Genomic DNA, 10,057 nt, shown 5'->3' with positions numbered 1-10,057 from the left:
AACTCTAGCAGGAGGATAACACGGTGTAGGCAGCACTGATTGTTTTCATTTTTCTTGCTGTTGACAGCAGTCCACATTTACAAACAACAGAGCTGTGTGTTGAAATCAACCGGAATTCTCCTTTAACCTACATTTAGGCAAGCCTTAATGTTAATTTTATTAAAACACTTTTTTTGTGACAATCTTAATAGTTATTTTATTCTTAAGCAAGATTTAAGGGTTAGACATGCAAATATTTAAGCTTTTGCTGTTCATAGTGCCTTATGAGTGACAACCACATACACAAACTGCTTAGTTTGTCAAAAAATGACAAGCGAGGCCAAAGAACTCCAAGCTAACAACTAGACATTGGGGAAAGTATCAGTTACAGCATTGCAAACAGAGCTCAAATCATCCAAACTGCCAGAAAGCACACTGTGAGCCCCTTTTAATATCACCAAAGAAACCAAAAAAATAGATACATCATAATAAAATTATTACTGTACATATTACAAAATAACTTACCAGTAATTTTAATGCAGCTGAACAAGATTTAAGTTTGACATGCTTGACTTTATTATTAACTGGTATCACCATATTTCTTTCAGGCTCCTAAGAAGGAGCTGCAGAACGGGGTGATCCGAGGCTACCAGATCGGTTACAGAGAGAATGGTCCAGGCAGCAACGGCCAGTACAGCATAGTGGAGATGAAAGCTACAGGGGACAGTGAAGTGTACACCTTGGACAACCTAAAGAAGTATGCCCAGTACGGGGTAGTGGTCCAGGCCTTCAACAGAGCCGGGACGGGTCCATCCAGTACTGAGATCAACGCCACCACGTTGGAAGATGGTAGGAGAGCCAGGAGAGAGGGATGGATGAAAACGTACATGGCAAGATTAAGGAAAAGGGAGTGTAGGCTGTTAGACTGTGTGTAGGAGAGAGTGTGGGACGACATAAGGGAGAGAAATTCAAAGATCCATAAAACATATCTCTTTGATTTGTCAGAAATAAATAGAAAATGTTGTCAGATGCAGTAACAGGCAGACACATGAAACCTAACTAACATATATATATATATATATATATATATATAGACACACATGAACTCGCGCATTCTCAAATGAAATGGTAGAAATGAATTTGCGGCACATCCCCCATTCTTTTTTCGACTTTAATTAGCACCCTCATTAGGCTGGTAGAGAGCGAGAGAGGAACAAGGAATCCCATTACTCTCTAAATGTCTGCCCACTCTGCCTCTCCTTTCCTTTATCACCCTCTTCCTCCCATTAGTTCCCCTCTCTTTCTCCTCATGCTCCCTCTATTTTATCTTTTTATTTCATATATTTTTCTGACACTGCTGATCTTCTGAATGTTCGACAGAAATATATAGACAGTAATGACAGACACCCTGATCATGTTAACAGTAATAGTGATGGTAGTTGTCCAGATACTGTAGGTACTATGAAGCTGCTCCTACAGCCACAATTACCTTAAAGACAAACATTGTCTTCCTTCAAATTCTATCCTCCACCTCTCAGCTCAACCTGCCCTGCTCATCTGCATTTTAACCCCTTGTAGCTGTTTTACAATTCCCATTGCTCTCCCTCAGTGCTTTTCCTCTCTTCCACCGAACCCCCTCTACACCTCCTCTCTTTCTCTTGCCGGGCTCTAAAAGCTAGCACTGAACAAGGAGCTTTTGAGATCTAATTTGAGCTTTTTTTGACTGATTTCTTTCAGCAGAGATTGCTTGTGGGTTATTGGTGTTGAGTAGTCATTAATTATCTGTGTTTCAGTCACCATTGATCAGTCAGGCCTTCTTAATGACTGCAATAACCAAGGATTTTTGACTAGTAGAAATCCTGAAAAGATCCTTAAACCTCATCTATTTGAAACATACAGCACTAACACTCGCCCCCTGCTCTTTCCAGTGCCCAGTGAGCCGCCGCAGAACGTGCGAGCCATCTCTGTGACATCAGACGAGGCGGTGATCACGTGGTCAGAGCCTCCACGGCTGACGCTGCACGGTGTGCTGAAAGGCTACCGGGTTGTGTTTTGGTCCCTCTTCCCCGACGGAGGTGGGTGCTGTGGGGGCCAGGCCCAATGGCCAATGCAGAGTAATTATCACCTATCTCATTCTAAACTTCACCAAACCCACCGTCTGTCCGTCCTACCCACCTACCACCTACCTGTCAGTGTTGTGAGTCATAATGTGTTAATGTGTGTCTGCACCTTTCTCATAAAGCACTTCCTGTTCCTGTGTGTCTTTGAATTTGTCCGTATTTGACCTTGGGCGGCTGTGGCTCTGGTAAAGTGGTTGCTTGCCAATCAGAAGGTTGGATGTTAAATCCCTGGCCCTGCAGTCCCAATGGCGAAGTGTCCTTGGGCAAGACACTGAACCCCAGAGTTGCCCCCGATGCTGCGCATTGAAGTGTGAATGTGTGTGAGTGTTTATCTGATGAGCAGGTGGGACCTTGTACGGCATGGTTCCTGTATTATGTGAAAGTGCTGTAAGGAAGACTAGAAAAGAGCTATTTAAAAACAGTCCATTTACTTTTGTGTCTTAGATTTTTAAGACCATTAGCATTGATGGGAAGAGATCACAGTTACAGTAGTGAGTGTGTTTGTGCTCCTATGTCTGTTCCACCCTGAGTCCTAAAATATTAAGGTTAAATTCAACTAATTTGCATTCGTGAATATGTTTTGTGGGAAATAACGTCCATATAATGGCAACAATAGCTAAAATAAAATTGTTATGGTTTGTGTAGTTGGGTTGTCCTGGACTAAAGAAATTCTAGAAAAAAGATTTGTTAACTAAGGCTCATGATTTTGTCGACTAAGCGATTAGTTGATTTAATCGACAGATCTGTAAAACTGAGTTTCTCCACAAAGAATCATGCAAAAACACCACTTGAAATCTTGTGTTAACCAGAGATGTGCTCACACGTTTCTTCAAAATAAGTCATTCAGCATGAAAAAGCCTAACAATTATTAATCGACTAAAGAAAGCGGAAACAAGGGCTGATAAAGCACTCAAGACTGTGGAGCGAGACAGAACACGTTGACTTTTTTAAATATTGAACCAAAACCACAATCTTTTCTTAACCTTAACAAAGTACTTTAGTAACTTTTCAAGTGTGTGTGGGATAGAGGATGGATACCCGACCCGAACCCAACGGTACCTGATGGGCCGGTTTTGGACAGATATTTAGAAATGACGTTCGGGTTTTGGTCGGGCTTGGTCACATCAGCGCGACATTTTAAATTTAAAACGGCTTTTAATGTAGGTGGAGAGCAACGAAGCTTAGTGTCCTTGCCTGCGACATCCTTGCCATTCCAGCCAGCAGTAGCTGCGTATGTTAATTTAATTTTACAGAAAAAAGCGTCCCAATCCGCAATCTAGTGTGGTACGCAAAACAAAAATCCTGTTCTCTGCTTTAAAGTTTTGTGCTTGGTACAACCAACCTTCCACCTTAACATCCTCTTTACAACTGCTGCCTTGCAGTCCAGGCAGTCATCACATTTCCTCCAAAACATATTTAGCAAAGCAATTTAGTGGTTGTTATGTCCCCTCCCTTTTCTACCAGTCATTGGCTTCAATGGCTTTCCTGCAGGAGCTGACAGTTTGGGAGGGTTAATTGGTTAATGGGCTGACAACTGGGTAGGCCTTGGTTGAGGCTTAGATTGAGGCCTAGACTGAGTCCTACCCAGTTGTCAGCCCTTTAGTCAATTCCCCCTCCCAAACTGCCAGCTCCTACAGGAAAGCCACTGAAGCCGATGGCAGTTAGACAAGGGAACGTAACATAGTATATTAATGTAGATAACCTACAGTACCCTTTAAAACAGTTTTCCGTCCTATTCTCAGAATGGGGGGAGATGCAGAATATCACCACCACACGTGAACAGGTGGAGCTGCGAGGGCTGGAGAAGTTCACCAACTACAGTGTTCAGGTGCTGGCCTACACACAAGCTGGAGACGGGGTCCGCAGTAATGTCCTGTATATCCAAACCCGCGAGGACCGTGAGTATACATGCAGGCAGAAATTCTAAAGAATAATTTGTCAGCATTTAACTTATTTGTCAGTATATTTTAGTACAGAAAAATCCTAACAGATGAAAGCATGAACTGTACTTGCACAGTGTATGAGGTGATGGTAAAGGAGGTAGGGGGATAGGAGGGGGATATACAAAAAAGAGTGCTGGGCTGTATCTCAAACCCAAGACAAAAGCTCATTTATGCTGGAAAGCTCCATTAGCAGTGCTAATGAGAATTAAGAGGCTTTGGGTCAGGACTAAGGGGAGGGCTGTCGGAAGACACTGGAGGGAGATAAGGGGTGCTCCCACGAAGCATTCACCATCCAGGAGTCAGCCATCAGGCTGGGCCCGCATCCTTTCCACCAGCCCTCTTGCCACAGGCATAGGGATTAACTCCTCTTGGATTAGAGAGAATTAATTTTCTGCTTACACCATTGGAGGCGGGATTACAGCCAGATCCATGTCTCTTTATAAAGGAGGGGGAGGAGGGGCCTGGGGGCTGAAGAAGGAAAGATAGTAAGGTGATCACACAACCTGTTCTTAGCTGACAAAACAAATAAGGCATTCAAAAGAAATGGCAAGAATTTGTTATTTCCTGCCAAGTAAAATTAGACTGCTAGACTTGCATGTCCTGTGCATTTGGTGATTTGATTTGAGTGATTTAGCCCTTTACTTTAACACATCCTCATCTGATTGGCACAGTAGTGCATAATATATTCATGTAGGTGGGGATGCTTACAGAGCATCATTGTGCCTCGCTTCCTCGTCATGACACAGGCCATGCTGATTGTGCAGAGGACCCTCCGTCTGTATGTCTGCCTGAAGTCCTGGGCAGATTTTGGGCACCAGATGGGACTTAACTCTCCCCCCCCCCTCCCCCTGCCACTCCTACTTTGACAAGGAGGTCCATTTATGATAATGATGACTGCCCCTCCCCAACACCACCACCATCGTCATCACTCCCCCAGGAAATTCACCTATCATTCTCACCATTCTTTCACCCCCCCATCCCCTCCCTCTTTTAGTACCTCCCATGCTACATCTTTTTTTTCCCCCTGCTCATGTAATGTGCCAAATGAAGGAGTCCGAGTGCATGGGCTGGTTGAATGGATCAGGGGGCCTCACATAAAAGAATTCGCGGGGGGGGGGGGTTGGATTTAGAGAGCTGGGTCTAACACTGCGGTAGCCACCTTCTGTAGGCTCCAGATGAGGCCCACTGTCAAGTGCAAGTCTTATTTATGGTGGGGATTGAATAGGCTTGACACTGTGAACCCCGTACTGTAAGGCCAATGTGATAAAAGCATTATTGTTTACCTTTCACAATGTCCACACTCTTGATGTGTTTTTGTGTAAAGTGTGCATCCATTTTAAACCCTTCTTATGCCTTTAGATGGCAATGATAGTATTAAGGGGTGTCCAGTGTCAAGCTTAAGTGGCTAGCAGAGGATCAGACACTAGTGTCTAATCTGTTTGAGAGTTAAGAGAATGATGGGTGTCACAGAGTCAGAACTGCTGACCAATGTCTGAATGAACATATGTCACTGCCGTTCACCCAAAGGGAGTTCTTCCAAGTCCTTCCCAGAGCGGCTTAGTGCAGGATAAGACTAGCAATCTGCAAACAAGCCAGCTCACTTTAATAGGCATCCAACACTCGACATGTGCACGCACACACAAAAACACACACTGGAAGCACACGCATGCCCGCTTTGCTAATGGTCCTATGTTTTCTATAGTTCCTGGTCCACCGGCTGGCATCAAGGCAGTTCCCTCCTCTTCGAGTAGTGTGGTTGTGTCCTGGTTGCCTCCTCACAAACCAAACGGTGTTATCCGCAAGTACACCATCTACTGCTCCAGTCCGGGGTCTGGGCAGCCGGTAAGTCCTTCTTCTGTAGGTGTGACTCATGAGGGGCCAGTAGAAAATGTTTCTAGGTGAATGAGAAGCAAGGAATTTGTAAACTTGATAAGAAAATCTTCCAATGGACTGAGTGTGTGTGTGTGTGTGTGTGTGTGTCGACCGTGTTTGCACCATTGCTTTATTTCCTGCCCTCCCAGATGAACAGATGAGGTTGTCTTGGCAACGTGATGAGACGTAGATATGCAAATGAAGCAGAGAACAAGCTCACACATGCACACTACTGCATCAGAAACACACAGACATCACATTTCAACATTTTCTATTTATACACAGGTTTGCGGAATTTCAGTTGTGGTTAGATCATGTGCACACAAACACCAGTACACAGTGAAATCTTATATCAGGATAAGAATCTCACTTTCTTATTATTCAGAAATACTCCTCCCTCTCTGTGCATGAGTGCCATGTAAATGAGCACAGGCAGGGAGGAGAGAGGCAGGAAGCGAGGGTGGGGGGAAAGGAGGTTGAGAGAGAGAGAAACACCATTAGAGGTAGGGAGAGACCATGGGGGGAAATGAGAGAAAAATAGAGTGATGAGGGAGAGAGTGAGAGACAGGCTGGGAATGAAGGGAGGAGCAGAGGAGGGTATCAGTCACATCGAGATGAGAGTGCTTTTGTCCGTCTTTTCATTATCTCCTTGTATCACTCCCTGGATCACCACAACACCGCCGCTATGCTGGAGGAATGTTTGAAAACACACACACACATCCTCCCTCCCTCCCTCTCTCCCTCCCTCTCTCCCTCCTTCCCTCTCTCTGTCCCTCCATCCTCTGCTCTTTACTGAGCTAGACGGAGGGGGATAGAGGGAAAAGCAAATGGTGAAGGAACTGAAGATGAAAACTGAGATGAACAGATTAAAGAGATAGTGAGGATGGACTTGAGACAACAGTGTTTTTGTGCGTACGTGTGTGCGCGCCTGCAGGTGTACGTGTGAATATGTTCTCAAAGATCTGTTAATAGGAAAAAACAGGAACACATCATTTACATTTTTCTTAACCCAGTTAATAAATCTGCTTATGTGAGGTGAAATAGTTGAATGGGTGTCAAAGTTTATATGGACTAGTGGAGTGATCTGCTCTATTTTTTGCAAAACACGGGGGAAAGAACATCCAGGCATTCAATCTTGATGCATTTTTTATTTCACTTATTTATCTTACAGTTTTTCTTAATAATACTTAATTGTACAGTAGAAGTTCTATAACACGGTTACAAATCTCATAAACTTAAATGCATTTTCATTTCTACTGTGTAGCACAACCCTTAATGTGCCCTGCAAAAGTCGGTCAATCACTTAAAACATTTAAAAGGAAAATAAAAAAATCAACAAGCGCATTGAAACAAAGTAACATTTCCCTTTTATCATCAGTCAGTGAAGACAGTCTAAATTCTGCTTTTGATTAATTTAGTTAAGGTTTCCTGCCTGGCCTTCAATATCAATATATCCCTATTCAATAAACTAGCAAGTACAGACAAGGAAAAAAAACACATCTTGATGCTTGAATTCATTTAAGGAAATAAGGAAATTCATGTGTAATATGAATACACATCAGAGTTAAACAATGTTTAAGGTGAAACAGACTAATTCTAAAATAAACGTTGGGGAACATCATTATTGTATTTCTACGTAGATTGAACAGTCTTCGTAGAAATACAATAAGGGTCAATGTAACATACAGGTCTAAAAAAGCCCTGCCCTGGGAAACACCTGTCCCACACACTAGATATGTCAGTCAGAGCAAGCTGTGCTGACAATGTGGTTCTATAGAGTTTAAAATGTTAGACGTAAGACCTATTGGCAGAATGTCCACTTCTTTTTTTCCCAAAAAATTAAGACTTAAGTTTGTTATTTATTACCCATTTGAGATGTTTAACCTGCAACACTTCTTTAGTCTCATAGAGTTTTGAGTACAACATGCTAAGCTAACATGACATTGCGTGCCCTCTCTCCCAGGCACCCAGTGAGTACGAGGCCAACCCAGAGATGCTCTTCTATCGTATCACGCACCTTACCCGTGGTAAACAATACCACATCTGGTCCGCAGCCGTGACAACTGCCGGCCGAGGCAACATCAGCTCAAAGGTCACAGTGGAGCCTGCTGGGAAAGGTGGGTCCTCCGGGTGATCCTGTAGTGGAGTAGAAGGGAAGAGAGATTCCTGTAAAGGTTATGGGGGAGAGCGCTCTAAAGATTGCTATGAAACGGCGACGTGATCACCCTAACACAGATCACTTTCATCACTCTCTCACCTTTTCTCCCAGTCTGCTCTCTCTGTTATTGATTGACAGCCGTAGTATTGATTAAGTAGTGGCTATGTTGCAAGAAACACTGTTGTTAATTATGTGGTGATGAACAGGGCCTATCCAGTAAAACGACCCTTGGGGAGAGAGGTAGCAGGCAGGAATCAATAGAGGGGAGGGTCTATGGAGAAAAGAAACAAACTAAGAGGGTAGAGGAGGGGCTGCACTAAAACACTTTGCTACAGCTTTTTACTCGTAGCAGTGAGTAAAGGCCTCTCCCCTTAGGCAAACTGGGCGACTTATTTAACAAATAACAGAGACAGGGAAGTTAGACATCTGAAAGTACGAAGAAAGACATCTTTGTGAGAAAGATGCCTAAGAAGTTTTTGTTTTGCCGTGGTGTATCTATCATCTTTGTGTTTAAGTATGTGTCGAAGATTCAATTTTAATCCCTTTATATTTTGTGTGTGTGCAGTCCCGGCTAAGATCCTGTCCTTTGGAGGCACGGTGACCACACCCTGGATGAAGGAAGTGCGTCTGCCCTGCAGCTCAGTGGGAGAACCTGCCCCCACAATTAAATGGACCAAAGACAGGTCAGAGCTAATCTTATACCACTTAGATATGCCAGCGCCATGACTCACTCAGACCAATACTGCTGCATGTGAGAGAAAAAAATAACTTAGTTATGGGATGAGATTAACATCTGTAACCGGTCTGTACTTTTTCTAGTGAGGACTCGGCCATTCCGGTGACAGCTGATAGTCAACGGCAGATCTTATCCAACGGCACCCTGGTGCTGCGTTCAGTCAAAGCGGAGGATTCTGGGTACTACACCTGCACAGCCACTAACACCCTGGGCTTTGACACCATCATAGTCAATCTGGTGGTGCAAGGTGAGAAGAAACGGAAGATGTATTTGAGTGGGATTGGCAGGTGGAGGGTGCGTTTGCTTGTGATGTTGTGATGAGTCACTGTCTCTGTGTGTACATCCAGTTCCTCCTGATCAGCCTCGTCTGACAGTCTCCACTACCTCAACCTCTTCTATCACCCTGGCTTGGATCCCTGGGGACAATGGGGGAAGCTCCATCAGAGGTAAGACTTTCTGTGAACAGAGAAACACCTGCCCACCATGCAGCTGTCTCGTAGAAAATCTCTTCGAACTATGATTTTGTGACTGATCTTTTTTAATGTGCTTCCCCCTCTTACTGACAGGTGTACTAAATAACAGTGTAAACAATGTTTCTGTGGAAGTAGCCAAAGTAGAGCTGATTCTAGCTGACTGTTGCCCCCTGGTGTCCAACAGATGTAGTAGTAGCAGCAGCAGCAGCAAGTCTTGGATTTTTGGGGATTTAAAGCGGTTGTTCTAAATGACTTGTATTGTGTGATTCTGCAGGATTTGTGCTGCAGTATTCTGTGGATAACACAGAGGAATGGAGGGATGTGTTTATCAGCTCCAGTGAACGTTCCTTCAGGCTGGACAATCTGCGCTGTGGAACCTGGTACAAGGTCAAGCTGGCTGCCAAGAACAGCGTGGGCTCAGGGCGCATCAGTGAGATCATTGAGGCTAAGACACATGGAAGAGGTGAGCTGTACTGTTGTACAGTACATGTGAGTGAAGCTGGAAACAGACTAGAACTCTGGGGCCTGGAAAGTTGTTTTTGCTTTTTGTTTTTGGCTCTTGCTGTTCCATCCTATCATTTTGTTTGTTTTAAGGCAAAATGACTGCAAAAGAAATGGGGAGGGAATTTGTTTGCTGTACTAATTCAATTCAAACACTAAATAAATACAACAGGAAGACGCAATGACTCCAGAGTGTTGGTGTGATATAAAATAAGATTAGCCTCTACATGGAAATATTCAGAATTAATAATGCAACAAGCTGGGCCACTGACTTT

General features: G+C 43.8%; 1 protein-coding gene across 2 annotated transcripts in view; it reads left to right on the top strand.

The window, feature by feature from the left end:
* The window catches only part of LOC116700585 (Down syndrome cell adhesion molecule-like protein 1 homolog), a gene marked incomplete at its 5' end in the record, with an annotated part of 54,215 nt that overhangs the window by 37,529 nt on the left and 6,629 nt on the right, over window positions 1–10,057 (top strand). Inside the window, 9 exon segments of one of the 2 annotated variants that reach the window (XM_032533899.1) lie at window positions 588–828; window positions 1,908–2,054; window positions 3,842–3,997; window positions 5,745–5,884; window positions 7,878–8,031; window positions 8,638–8,755; window positions 8,892–9,055; window positions 9,156–9,254; window positions 9,556–9,744. In XM_032533899.1, the coding sequence (XP_032389790.1) occupies window positions 588–828; window positions 1,908–2,054; window positions 3,842–3,997; window positions 5,745–5,884; window positions 7,878–8,031; window positions 8,638–8,755; window positions 8,892–9,055; window positions 9,156–9,254; window positions 9,556–9,744 (1,408 nt within the window). 2 annotated transcript variants of the gene reach the window in all.

This window comes from Etheostoma spectabile, chromosome 13 (genome assembly GCF_008692095.1).
Source record: "Etheostoma spectabile isolate EspeVRDwgs_2016 chromosome 13, UIUC_Espe_1.0, whole genome shotgun sequence".
Taxonomy (NCBI): domain Eukaryota; kingdom Metazoa; phylum Chordata; class Actinopteri; order Perciformes; family Percidae; genus Etheostoma; species Etheostoma spectabile.
This window is presented reverse-complemented; position numbering and strand designations above follow the sequence as displayed.